Consider the following 15,436-nt stretch of genomic DNA (forward strand, 5'->3'; position numbering starts at 1 on the left):
TCCACAGAAAACTGACCAGCCGTGCTTTACACAGCAGGTGTACGATAACGCTGATTTTAAAGTACATACAATTGACGGATACAACACTTTTCACGTCATGGGTGGCATTTCTTGTATTGCACCAAAACATGCAGTAGCACCTAACCAATCCATTCCTCGGTTAAAAACGAAACCCACGCCTGAGATTTATGCAAGTCAGGGAGCTGTTCAACTAATTCATTTTTAAAGGAAAAAACCTCAAGGTTTATCAGAAATCAAGATAATGGATCCGAAGGGAATGTTCACACCAACTGAAACTGTGACTCCATCTGTGCCTGATCTTCTGTGGCTCTATGGGAAAAGTAGAGATATTCCCGGCCTTTTAGGATGGAATGGATTCATGGAAGCTGTCACAAGAAACATGCCATATGAACTAACATTTATTGTTTACCAGCCATTTATCAACGCTCCTCCAAGTGATTATGATACAATATTTACAGAATTGTTGAACGGAGTAGAGAAAACTAAATCCTTGAAGCAAGTTACATGTCTGGTGACATTTGACCAACTCCTCTATCCTCATCCTTGCTAGTCGTCCCGATGATCCTGATCTCTCAATTGTTGTTATAAGGCTCGGTGGATTTCACTATTGATGTCCTTCATGGGGGCAATTGGTTACATTATGCAAGGTGGTGGATTGGCTGAACTTTTCAATACCATATATGCGGAAAAATCAACCGAAAAAATTATGTCTGGTCACGCTTACACAAGGGCAGTACGAGCTTATATGTTGGCTCACAGAACTCTGGCCAAAATAGTGATGATTAAGTCAATGGCCCTATTATCAACAATGGTGGATCAATTAGAGGAGATCCTGTTCAACTTAGACAGAACAGTGATTCTTTCTAATGATGTAAAAAATATTGTAAAATATGTGCCAGAAAAATTTAAATCCAAGCTTTAACTGTTGGCAGAACGTGGCCCCCTGCTTGGCCTGTTGTGATACTGAATTTGCACAATTTCGACTTTTTTCTTTTTAATTACTTGTGCAGAAAACTAGCAGAAATGTATCAAATGACAGCATTCTAATAAAAAATAAAGTTTTGGAATGTAAAAAGTGGGTTTTACAGAGGCCGTTGAAAATTAGCAATTTTCAACTTGCACTTTAGACCGAACGGTTCATCTGAAAAAAAGTAAATACTGATATTTGTAGAGAATTTTATGTAGGTACTTTAATTTTTGTTAGCACACCATTTACTAAAAGTTAACAGTTTTCGAGATATAAGCAAAAAAGCAGGAAAAAGCACGAATTTTTCGCTTTTTTCGTGATTTTTTCAATGTTCCGTCACGAAATTTTGTCCGCAAACCTCAGATTCGGATTCAGCAGCCCAAAATCCATATATAATGAAAGAAATCAGAACTACCCCAAAACTTTCCCACTAGAGGGCTCGTAGAGTACAAATGAACTGAATCAATATATATTGAATAATTGTGGAGATAATACATATACATCCTTGTCTGACACCCCAATATCTGACAATCCAATATATTAATCAATTAATCCAAGTATACTATTAGGATTCAATTTATTTTCTTTAAGATATAATTTTATATTTTGTCTAATTTTACATTTCCATTTGTTCGCTATTTTTCATCCCCCTTCTTTCCAGTTAGTCCAATTCATTATTAATACATAGACTAATATATTTTTTATGATCCTAAATGTTGTAATTTTTTGTTAACGTTATAAACAATAATGGATTTAGTATATTAGGTACCTGTGAAACTTTTCACTGTGCTAAATTTTTTTCTGATTTTGCCTATATTTTAACATTTTTTAGTTTTTTAATTGAAGATTTGCGCCATGTTTATATTATTATTTATATTTTTTCTTTTAAACTTTTCTTTTATTTAATAAATATAAATGTTGTTCTGAACCTATTTCCTTGTCACATTTTTTGTAATCAACTAATCTAAATGGAATTAAGCCACAATTTAACTAAATAAATGATTTTATTAACGTTTCGACGTCCAAATCGGATGTCGTTTTCAAAATATTAATTATATTATTGTCATTAATATTTTGTATTTTGACAACGACATCCGATTTGGACGTCGAAACGTTAATAAAATCATTTTTTACTTAAATTATGGCTTATTTCCCATTTAGAATAGTTGATTAAAATAAATATACATAAAAGCAAAGAGAGTCAAGCAAAAAGGTGAATTAAATTTTAAGTTGGTGTTTTTTATTTTTTATTTAAATTCCATTTCAGGTATTGAGCAGTCTATCTCCAGATCATGTTACAGAGCTGAACAATACGAGTACGTCTAAGAACCAACCACTACCACCCCACATTATACGAAAAATAATGAAATTGAAACTTCAACTTGATAAGGGAACAAATCACAAGCAAGGCAATGAAAATGACAACGTCATTAGCGTTGTCACAAAATCACAAGAAACCAGCATCCAGAAACCAGTTTTGAAACAAAACCACTCAGATTCAAGTTTGATGACAGTGTTTTTGTTGGACGAAAATGAAGAAATCAACACGGTTTCGCTAGACAAAACAAGACCATCAACTGCTCCCAATAATATAAAAAAATCTAAAAGTGTAAATGTTAAAAACGTACCTTTAAAGAGAATGCCTCAATCTGCCAGAAGTTCACAAAACATTAAAAAAGCTAAAGTGTTGATACCAGAATTATCACGAGGAAAAGATAGTGTAATAAAATCTAAGCCTGAAAATATAAAAACTTTAGACACTGGTGTGAATATGAAACCTATTCAGTTCAAACAAAAACTTTGTGATAAAACGAATATGGATAAGATGAGAGAGATCACTTTAAATCCAATTGATAAAATAGGATCATCTAAAACACTTGCAGAAACCAGCTACGACAAAAATCAACTTAATAAAGAAAATGCAAGAGATACAAATAAAAAAAGAAAGTCTGAAAATGTAAGATCGGATATTGCTATCAATATCAAAAGAATTCACCGCGAAAAAAATTATAGTGCTGAAAAGTATAAAGAAAATGTGGAAAATATTATTAAAGATTCACTCAAAAAACAAAAATTCTCAAAAACACTTACAGAAAAAACCTTCTCCAGTGATGGTACGGATCACTCTAAAAAAGAAAATATAAATTATGCGACTAAAAGAAAAAATAACACAATAGGTAAGTCTAAAAATAAAAAAACGTTAAACATTACTACAAGCCACACGAGGGTCCACTGCCAAGAAAATCTTAATGATAAAATGAAGGAAGACAAAGTGTTAGAGATTGTTAGAGATCCCGTTAATAGCAATAAGCTTTTTAAAAGACGTACAGAAAAAGCTCCTACCAATGATATTAAAGATCAATCCAAAGCTGAAATTATTAGAAATATAAATAAAAAAAGTATCAACACAAAAGACCATGTTGCAAAAAATAAACCTGCTTTAAAAAGATCTAATGTTTTCTTAAAAATAAAGAATAGTGAATTAAATAAAATAAGACTTAGGGTAGAACTACAAAATAATAAAGTACAAAACAAACTTATTGAATGTAACAGTAAAAATTTGGCAGCCGTAGGTAAGGAAAATACAATCAGCAAAACTAAATTTGTCAGTAAAGAACCATATCAGAAATCTAAAAATGAAAGAAATAACAGCGAGGCATATAATATTAATAAAACAAATAAACTGCAAGTTACGCAAAACTCTACATTTAATAATTTTAACGTAGCTGAAAAAAATGTTAAAGATATAACAGAAATTAAGAAAACTGATCCTCTAGTAGAAAATATTAGGCCTGGGGAGCATTTTAACGAAGAAATTAAAATTGACAAGAAAGCTAACAATGAAAAGACGAATAAAAAGGACGAAATCCTACTTTCTGCAGACAATATAGTAAGAATTGTAGTAGATATAGCTAAAGAACAGAAATCAACATCTGTGGAACCGACGGCAAAAGCAAGTTACGAGAATAAATTAGAAAAAGATACAAATAAGTCTAATAATACCTTCCAATCAGATTTGCACTTGAATGCTGCATCAAAAAATTACTTTAACCATAATTTAAAAACATCATTCGATGAATCGATAGCGGATGTAGAAAAGGATACTATTATAGAAGAAACTAAACACCCCGAGACTTTAGTTATGATTGATCTTAGAAACGATACCAGTGAAGTTAAATTTTTAGATATGTCCACCAAACACGATTTACGCAAATCATCTTCTCATACAATTATATCTAAAACAATTTCAAAATCCTTAGAGAAACTAAACAAGGTACAACGTAGTAAGAATTATTTTAGAGACAATGATTATAGCTATATAAATAGACGAGCAAAAAGGATGAAAGAAGCTAGGAAGTTTGATAAAAACAAGGAAGGGAAATATTACTTTAATTCTCATTTAAGTAACGTGGAAAAAAAGGTTAAAAACAAATCCGAACAAGAGTCTAAGAATGTTTCTGAAATAAAAAATGCTCCATCCGCGGTTAGTATGAATGAGTATAGTAATAAAAAATCCACGAGAAACTTTTCAGCACTTTCTACCGAACTTACAGAAAACATTTCTAATACAGACCTCAATACTTTTACTAAAAAAGTTATAGATAAATCTAAGCACAACGATGCTAATAAAAATTCAATAAAAATGTATAGCAAGGATCCTGATAAGCCAATAGACGAGAAACATAAGGAAAAAGTGGATAAAAAGGCTAACAAATCTGAGAAACAGAAGAAGGCTCTCGATAAAAAAGTTAATAAAACTTTAAATAAGAGTGAAACTAAGGTAGTTAAAGCACCAAGTTATTTTAGAGGTGGTAGACGATATAATAAAATAACAAAACCACCAACAGTTTCTGCTGGGCGTTCAAAGAATATCCAAAAAAGCAAAACTGAGAAAAATCAGACAAAAAGAGGAATAAAAAACCCTAAACGGCGTAGCGGTATAACATTTTTGCTACAAAATCAGCTTCTTAGTGACCTAGATAGATTAAAGTTATTGAAACTGATCGGAAAAGAAGACTTAGATAAAATGGTGGAGAAGCTAAAAATAAATCCTAGTCAAGTAAACGATTCTGATTTTTATTCAGTTTCCGCAGTTGAAAAAGAACTTCACAACCGACGAAAATCGCGAGATAAAATGTATAGAGATTTTAGAAAAAAAATGTCAGATTTATTAGAGAAAGCAAAGACTGTAAAACATACTGGTAAAAGTGGAACTAAGTCAGTTGCTCCAACTGTAACGTCCAACCCTTTAAAAAAACGTCCTGTGGATGTCAAAAGGGTTTCTACGGCTCCCAAAAACAACCCAGATGAAATAACTAAGAACAAGGATATTCAGAAGAACTTCTTAAAAAGTCCAGGACATCTTGTAGACGTAGATAAACAAAGCAAAACTTCCAACGAAACCAAAACAAAAAATGTAGAACCTACAAAAGCCTCTTCCTCCAAAACTATGTTAAACAAGCAGACTAAGCATTCCACGAATCAAATAGTAGATGTCACATCTAAAGAAAATGCCGTTGAACTTTCGGAAAAGACCAAGACTGGGAGAGACAACAACATAAAATCTGATAATAATAAAAGAAACGCTAAAGGAACAGAAAACGACAAAAAGTCACCTAAAGCTAGTTTAAATGATACAGCCGAGATATCTGGAAAACAATCAAAATCTACAGAAAAATCAAAGGAACGCGAATTTCAAGAAGTGGTGAGGGAGGAACTAACTAATATTTTTGAAAATGGACCTCCAAATGTTAACCAACAGACGAATTTGGTGGCAAAAGTCGAAGAAATTATGGACACCAATAAGACGTTATGGAAATTTAATAAGAATTTTAATAAAAAGTTGTATGATCATTTAACTGTATCTTCGAAAACATCCCCTTATATTTTAAGAGCTCCAGCGAAAACACCACCTTATGTTATAAAAGCTCCAGCGAAAACATCCCCTTATGTTTTAAAAGCTCCAGTTACCATAGAAAAGGAATTAAAAACATTCAGTGATATCAAACAAGCACCAAGGTTGCCGGAGTACCAGAAAAAAGAATGCGTCAGTATTTTAATTCCACCTAGAGATTTGCGTCGTTTTTTAGATTCGATAAAGAATAATGACGCTACAACGTTACTCAATAAACTTGAAGAAAAACCAATGTTTGAACAGAAAACAGAGTTACCGAGGTATTATGGGCCTAAGATCACGTACATGGCTGTAAACAAATCAGAAACAGGTAAATATATAAAAAAGTAAATAAAATTTAGCGAAAAAGTTAGACTAGGTTCAAACATATCTAGCATGTTATAATACTTTAAGGTGTACAAAAAAGCTTCTTTAAGATAATATCAGATTTTGATCTTAAATAAGTTTCATTTCCCACCTTTAATAATTTTTATATATCTATATGCAAAACGACAATAATTATTATCACAGATTCATTCACATCCTTGATAGCAGTCAGTGAGGGTATTTGGTTCCGAATTCCATCCATTATCTTCTCGGGGGTGGACAATTTTTGGTCCAAATAACCACAAAAGTTGCTAGAGAACCTAATTCTAAGCAAAAACTGTTCTATAATTTTTTTGAAACTCAATACTTTTTGAGTTATTCGTGGTTGAAAATTTGCCATTTTCATTAAAAAATGACACCTTTTTGGACGATGTTTTTGCGAATACCTTAAAAATTGAGCCGTTCAGACGAAAAGTGGTATAACTCAAAAATGTTTATGGGTATTCTTTTAGTTACAAAAGAACAATGATATTCAATCATTGCAATTCGGTATCCCATATAAATTTCAACAAATTCTTATTAAGAATCTGTCACAACTGGCTCAGTAAGTATTACTGAGATTTTTTGGTTCGTTATGGAAAATCTTTTATTTACAAAAAGCTAAGTCATATGCATTTATACCACTTTTCCTCTGATCGGCTCAATTATGCATCTAACGAAAAAAACTATAAAAAAAATTTGTAGCTTATGAAAAATCAAAGCGATTCATTCCTTCATAAATCTTCTAGTTATGATACAAAAAGGGATATGGTAAGTGAACAAAGATTCTTTTTGTGCATGCTCAAATCTGTGTGTTCAACTCAAAATAACAGATAAATGGCCGACTTTGGGGGTATTATGCTACCAATTCCTTTTGTAGTGCTTCAAAAGACCTTTAAAACGAGAACTGTTAAATGTTGATTACTTTCAAACTAAGCAAGATATGATGCAAAAAAATTGATGTATTATTTATTTTAAGAAAAAATGAAAAGTTTATTTAACCTCTCATCCACCAAAGTTTAAATGCATCGTTTTCCTTCTACAATACCTTTTATTATAGTGTCATTTCTATGTTCAAAAAGTTGGACGGGTTTAAATGCATGGTTTTTGAAAAAATAAGATCTAATTATAGAGCGCATTTTTAATTTTTCTTAAAAATCTTCCTTTTTCTCCATGTAACTCGAAAATCATCAGAGATACAAAAAAATATGTACACAGTACTAAAATGTAGGGTTTTCAGATAACAATTTTGTTTTGTCTTTCATTACTACATCTCTTTATAATTTTCAATTCACATGAAGAAAAAGGAATATTTTTAAGGAAAAAAAAAGAGCTCTATGATTTGATCTTATTTTTATCACAAAAATTTGGACGGATTTAAATGCATTTTAAATCCCTTCAAATTTTTGAACATAGAAGTAACACCATAATAGAAGGTATTGTAGAAGTAAAACGATGCATTTAAATCTGGTGGATGATGATCATAACATAAATTAGTCATCAATTTTTTTTGCACCATATCTCGCTTAGTTTGAATGTAATCGACATTTTACAGTGCTCATTTTAAAGGTCTTTTCAAGAACTACATTGACATCTCTGTCATTTTAAGTTAGAACACACCGATTTGAGCATGTATCTACAAAATATTTTTTCACCTACCATACCTTTTTTTTGTATTATAACTAGAAGATTTATGAAGAAACGAACTTCTTTGGTTTTTCATGAGCTACAACGATTTCTTACCTAGTTTTTATCGTTAGATGCATAGTTTTTTGGCTATTCGCAAAAACCGTCCAAAAAGGTGACATTTTTCAATAAAAATGGTAAATTTTCAACCACGAATTAATCAAAAAGTATTGAGTTGAAAAAACTATAAAACAGTTTTTGCTTAGAATTAGGTTCTGTAGTCACTTCCGTGGTTATTTGACCACAAGATTTTCCACCCCCGAGAAGGAGTGAGAACCACCCCCAAGATAAAAGCGCACATCAGCATAGTGTAGACTTTGAATTAGGAGACAAGTAGAGACGATTCCCAAAATTTCATTAAAATCGATTCAGTACGATAGAATTTGGTAATGTCCTGTTTTTGCTTTCATTGATTTGCGTATAAGATTTCCCAATAAAATCAGATTTATAGAGATGATACTGGGAAAAACCGAAATAATATTCCTATCAGCTTCATTAAGAAACTTGGGGATAAAATTTTGAGCGTACGCAGCAAGAAATAGGTTTAGTCATTATTTGTTGAAGCTAGGTTTTGACAAAAACGATGCTCGTTAGCAGTAGATGACGATCATTCGATAGTATGTAGATGTAAGATATACATATAAATGTGTTTCACATGCAGTACGAAAAGGTCTATGAGGTCAAACGACCCATTTATTTACAATTAAATAATAGTTGAAAATTGCCTGTATGTGACTACTTAGTTTCAGAATATTCTACTGTACATGTTAAAACTTATATAATATGATCCGTTTATCAAAATTAAAACCTGCTGATATGTGTTTGTACACACTTATAACAAATGAATGAATAGGGAAATAATAGTATTTATTTTAAAGATGTTTCCAAATTATTAATCCCTAGCTAAGCGTTTTAGACCTACAAAACCAACTTCAGAGCTATGGTCCAAATTTATAAACTAGCACTACTAAGGGATCCCATTTTTATTGAAATAAAAAATTGGATTTTTTTTAAAATACTTCTTTAGCAGTTAAAAAACTTGGATGATGGTGAAAAATTGAAAAACATCTAACAAACGGCAGTTTAGCACTTCCCAAAAACACATTAAAAAGTTTGATCATGGTATGGGTATGGGTGCACCCAACCATCTGCATGGAGTCAAAGTGGATTATCTTGGCCTTGCCACTTTGTCTCCATCCAAATGGTTGGGTGCTTGCACCCGTACCATGACCAAACTCTTTAATCTGTTTTTGTAAAGTCATTATGTGTCGTTTGTTATATATTTTTTAAAATTTACAACCATTATCCAATTTTTTCCCGTTCATTAAAATGTTTTTACTTTTACTCTGTTTTCTACATTTCTTTATTTCACAAAAATAAATAGTGATCAATAATATATTATAAATAGTTCCAGAATTCCCTTACCAAGAATCATCAATGAAACCAACACGAAGTAACATGCTTGATATTAACCCAATTAATGATGAAAATGTACAAGCTACGATTTTAAAATATTTACACGATATGCAAGATATTCAAAACGAAATAATTAAAAATATGATTACCGATACGGAACCTACTTTACAGGAGCCTACAGGTAAACAAAAATGCAAAGACAATGTTTCTCCAATAAGTGAACGTATGTTTAATACGTTAATTATTTAAAACATTTTTAAAATTTTGTCGCAAGAAAACACTAAGTTTTGTAATATATTTTCAGATATTAGTGCCACAGGTGCGTAAAATCAAACTTCAATATTTACAATAGGTTTGCTTCCAAACTCCTCCAAATTCCCGTAACAATTAAGGTCGAATCGCATTTCACGGAACGTCGACGTCCCGTCACGGACCGACAACGTTACGTCAAAACTGTCGCTCATTGACACTATACGTGCGTCGTGCAGTGGTGCAGTAACGTTCACCATTCACCAAGGCTGGTCACGTCGTTCAATTACAACAAAAAGTTAAGCGATGAGCAAATTAAGCAAAAGAAAATTAGCAACAATTGCATTAATGTTGGACGAAGACGAGCACGCAAGCAACAAACCTAAGAAAAAGTTGTGGATACGAAGTATAAAGTATAAAGAACGTCTCGGGATCAGTTTTATGTACTGTGTTTAGTTTAAAGTTTAAACTAATTGATTGACGGCCGGTGTTGTACTTTCCTCATTCGCATACTAGAAATATGCAGGAGTGGACAGGCAACGACACAGAACGTCACGTCAAACTATTGTTTCAGGGAAACGTTAACGTTCTGAGAGCGGGACGCTCCGTGACGTTGCCGATATATGAGAACATCCTGGCTAAAGTACACTACAGAATATTTTGACGGGGCGTTGTTGGTCCGTGACGGGACGTTGAAGGTCCTTAAAATGCGAATTTACCTTAAACGAGGAACTATCTTCTGTATACCTTTATAAATAGATTGTTGTCAATATGACCTTTTACGTGATGCGATTTACCTTTAACTATTTCTCTAATCAGAACGTACGTTCCCTTATTTTTGTTTATAAAACAAAAGTTATACAGTGTCGGCCAAAGAAAAGCGTCCACCTCGATATTTGGCAGAATTTATTAGATTTTAAGGAAATAAAGAAAGGTCGATTTTTGATCTAAGGGGATACATTTTTACGGTACATACATGTGTCATTTGTCAACCCCCTCACTTCCACTTTCCCCACCCCTTATTTTTAAATAGGAAATAAAAATTATTTTCAATTAAATTAATTGACACAAAAAGAAGAATGTATGTAATTTATTTAACTCAAAATACATTCTACTGCTGACAGAAAACAGAAAAAAAAATGTTTATTTGATAAATATACATTGTTTGTTGCTTAAATTCAATATTCAACCTACCAAGAGGCAGATGGGTGGCAGCTTGAACATTGAAATTAAGCGAAATGCAATGTTTATGTATCAAAAAACATTTTTCTATGTTTGTGACAGCAGTAGAATGTATTTTGAATTAAATAAATTACATATATTCTTTTTTTTGTTAATTAATTTAATTAATATATTTTTTTCTTGGACACCCTGTAGAAATAATTATGTTAATGTTTATATTACTGACTAGAGAATTAAATAACCTTTCAAATAAGCTAGCACACGACCCCTTTTCCCTGTTTAAAAATAAGGGGTGGGGGAAGTGGAAGGGAGGGGGTTGACAAATGACAGATGTATGAACCGTAAACATGTGTCACCCTTAGATCAAAAATCGACCTGTTGCGTCATTTCCTTAAAATATAATTAATACTGCCAAATATCGAGGTGGACTGTTTTTTTGGCCCACAGTGTATAATAATATATTATCTACTGTCACCTCCACTATCGAAGAAATATTATCTTGCTTTAACTTTGGAAAGTCGCCTTGGCCTTGAAACAATTATTAAAGGGTACCTTACTTAAAGATTATAAAGGTAGTCTTAAGTTTATTAGATTACCTTACCGTATCTCTTTTCTCAAATTACCTTATCTTCAAATTAGTACATTCTTTCACGGTTTTTGCTGTAAATTTTAAAGAACCGTTTGGATTGACATGAAATTTGGCGGACTTATAGCTAACATGTCAAAGAAAAAAAGTGATATAGTGACGATGTGTGCTTTTGCCCTGAGGGTAAGTTTCACCCCATCTCGGGGGTGAAAAAATATATGTCCAAGATAAGTCCCGAAATGGATAAACTGGCTAATTTTAAGCAACTTTTGTTCTATAGAGTTTTTTCACCAAATAAATACATTTCGAGTTATGTGCAAGTGAATATGTTCATTTTTGAACAAAATAACCACGTTTTTAAATGGTTTTTCGCAAATAACTCAAAACGTAAGCATTTTGCCGAAAAAAATATTCTTAGAAAAACTATAGCCAATAAAAAAGTGAAAAAAAACGGTGTATATATTAGGTCTCTATACCTATCAAAAGCAGAGTTATAGCTAATGAAAAATAGGTTCATATTCGAAAAATTCCAAATAGAACAATTCAATGTGAAATATCCAAATATTGAAGCATTCTTGGGGAAAATACATTTCCACTTTTTTAAAGTGTTTAAAAAAAGCTTTATTTCTGTTTTTTATAAAAAAAAATTTCAAGCATCAAATGTAAGCAAGTTACGCTCAAAATAATGTTGGTCCCTTTTGTTTTGGCAAAAAAAATCAGGAAGATCACCCCCCAATTAGCAACTTATTAGAAATTAATCGTTACCGCTTCACAAGTTACTTTACTTATGTTGTGTTTATATATGGTCTGTAAGTTTTATTGATTCAAAGTGCTTATTTTTAAAAAAATTTGGTTTTAAAGTAAAATTTTAAAAAATTTTAATTAAAAAAAAATGCTTTTTTTCAAAATAACTTAAAAATTGTTAGAGATACCAAAAATCTTAAGCAATAAAAAAATTCGGCTTTACTTTTCTGAATATTTTGTATTGTTTTGTTTTTCTGTAAGAAAAAAATTGGTTAAGATTCGGTGTTTCTAAATTTGCATACACTCGTGATAAGTGACTCGTTCAAGCCCTTTTAACTACAGCTCTTTCAAAAATAAGCATTTTGAACCGATGAAACTTACAGATCATATGATCAATACATACGTAAGTAAAAAACTTGTGAAATGATAACAATCAAGTTCATTTGAAATGCTAATTAGGGGGTGATTTTCCCGATTTCTTACCAAAAAAGGGACCAACTTTATTTTGAGCGTAACTTGTTTATTTTTGATGCTAAATTTTTTTTTTAAAAACAAGAATAAGCATTTTTTGAACATTTTAAAAAAGTTAAAATCACTTTTCCCCAAATAGGTGCTTCGTTTTTTGGTTATGACACGTTAAAATATTCGATTTGGAATTTGACGAATATGAACCTCTTTTTCATTAGCTATAACTCTGCTTCTACTAGGTATAGTGACCTAATATATACACCATGTTTTTCACTTTTTTACGTGCTATATTTTTGATAGGAATTTTTTTTTCGACCAAATACTTACTTTTTGAGTTATTTGCGAAAAACCGTCTGAAAACGTGGATATTTTGTAGAAAAATTAACATATTCACTCGCAAATAACTCGAAAAGTATTAACTTGGTGAAAAAGCTTTATAGAACAAAAGTTGTTTAGAATTAGTCATTTTATCTACTTCGGGACTTATTTCGAACATATATTTTTCACCCCCAGAAGGGGGTGAAACTCACCCCTAGGGCAAAAGCACACATTGGCACAATATCACTTTTTTCTTTGACTTGTTAGCTATGTGTGTGCCAAATTTCATGTCAATCCAATCGGTTCTTTAAAATTTAGAGGTTTTGCAATATTTTACCTTTAAAGAACGTACTAAATATCATTGACCTTTGAGAGAATTACCTTATCTGCATAGGAAAATAAAAGATTACCTTACCTTTGAGAAAAATATATTACCTACAAACGAAAATTGGGAAACACGTTACTTTAAGGCAACTTGTCCCATTTTCAACTGCAACTTGAAGATTACTTTACTGAAGCAAAATTAATATTCCACTGCCTTTAACTTTACAATCGGTTTATACTACTTCTTTCTTGCACTGTATTTGTAACAAGGATTTACTTCAAAATACTGGACACTTCGTCTTACTGTAACATCTATCGTGTTTAGGATTTTCACACAGGAACATAGAGATTAGCACTTGCCAGAGATACTAGGCACTAAAGAAGACTACAGCTGATGTGAGCGGTGGTCCTCCAGTTGACTTGCCGAAATCATATTTAAATTCTTGTTTTTACTGATAATCTGCGGAAAGAACCCAGTAGTTCTTCAACCAAGAGAGACCAACCAAACCTCCCTTTACCTAGCCAGACAACATATTTTCCCTTTACCTTTATACCTAGCTATGATAAACGTTGGCATATATATCGTCCATTTTTTTTGGCACAGGCATTTGCCATTCAGCCAGTCACAACTTTTTAAGTTCTTCCTACAGCAAAGAAAAGAAAGTAATTATCACAATACCTATTTGATTATCAGTAAGGAATAAACATGGTTACTCGCTTCTCGTCTAGGGACCCATAAAAACATCGTTCATTTTTACCTTTTATGTTCTGATAAGTACCACTTTCTGACATTTTCACTACCTTTGTACTTACCTGAAGAAAGGTAGTATATCTTTATGCTAACGATACTTACTGTTTTACAACGAACACCAGCACCTTACTTTTATACGTACCTGTCATTAACGTTACTATTATCAAAACTCACTCGCTTTGTTGGTTAACGACCTCTACCTTACCGTGTGGTAATCAATGAAATATTTTCCCTTTGATATAAGATTTCAAAGTTAATCAAAATAGGTTGTATGATAGCCGATCTTTTTGAATAAATTTCTACCTTTCTTCCCTGTTCTATGGACGGAATTCCTTACCTTGTTTAATTTGCGTATCCTATATTTATCTTCTTAGTTTATTGATTTTGTAAAAAAATTAATTACATTTTTACTTGTTTTATTTTATTTGATTGCTAGTATATGTTCGATTATTACCTTAGCAGACCCTGTCATGAATATGCCTTATTTGTGTGTTAAGGATATACTAAGGTATAGAAGCAGATATTTTATTAAACTCTCGGGCAGCACAGATGCTAGCTCAAAATATGTTCAAGATAATCTTGTAGCTATTTAATTTAAATTTAAACTTTTATACTTCTTTAACATAGATGTCGTGTATTAATAAACTTTCGACTTTACACTTATTTGTTGATATTATATTTATACAGAATGTATTTGAATTTTTATTATTGATATAATTTAACTACCTATACTTAACAACTTTCTTTTAACCCGCTCCCATTATTTGCTTTGGTACTTTTAGACTTTTCCCTACCTCCGATGTAAAATTAATGTACCTAGTTTCCATCGTGTAAAGGGTTGTGAAGCATATCCGAATCATATGCTTATTTCATTCCAAATTCTTTTTGTTACGCTCATGGCTAACAAGACATCCTAACGCCATATCCGCGTCTTTTTAATTGCAGAAGTTTGGATAGTTTACTTCCCGGAAAGAACCCAAATAGCATGCTTGCCTTGATTTCTCTAAATCCTTGTTTTCCTAGTTACTCTAGGCCACTTTAATTCGAAACGGGTATCTGTGTGTAGTCCGTAGTGAAGGCAAATCTCATAATGTGTAGCGAAATTTCCACTCTATGACAAAAATCACGCTTTAACGAATTAATTCGAGATTAACTCACATTTGTGTTATCTCCCGAAGAAGCAAGTCAATATAAGGGCGGCAAGTTGATCTAGTTATCTGATTTGTAAAGCCTCGTCCTCACTGATAAATTTTTATGTGCGTATTGAACTAATGGTTCGTCGTACGAACTTGCGTCGCAAATTTAACTGCTCGACTATCGAAAATTTGTTTATCATTTGTTGTGCGCTTCTTATCAGGTTTGTGTAGTAATTTACGCAATTGTTTTGGGTTTTATAAGTAGACGGATGATAAATATTATTGTCGATTTTACCAGTATATCTTTTAAGTGTGTATCCTTTTTTTG

General features: G+C 31.9%; 1 protein-coding gene across 2 annotated transcripts in view; it reads left to right on the forward strand.

The window, feature by feature from the left end:
- The window catches only part of LOC114339110 (MATH and LRR domain-containing protein PFE0570w-like), an 84,747-nt gene that overhangs the window by 47,693 nt on the left and 21,618 nt on the right, over positions 1-15,436 (forward strand). Inside the window, exons 6-7 of one of the 2 annotated variants that reach the window (XM_028289739.2) lie at positions 2,256-6,213; positions 9,343-9,531. In XM_028289739.2, the coding sequence (XP_028145540.1) occupies positions 2,256-6,213; positions 9,343-9,531 (4,147 nt within the window). The remainder of the gene's footprint in view (positions 1-2,255; positions 6,214-9,342; positions 9,532-15,436) is intronic. The other variant, XM_050645636.1, reaches the window with a different exon arrangement.

This window comes from Diabrotica virgifera, chromosome 3 (assembly GCF_917563875.1).
Source record: "Diabrotica virgifera virgifera chromosome 3, PGI_DIABVI_V3a".
Lineage (NCBI taxonomy): Eukaryota > Metazoa > Arthropoda > Insecta > Coleoptera > Chrysomelidae > Diabrotica > Diabrotica virgifera.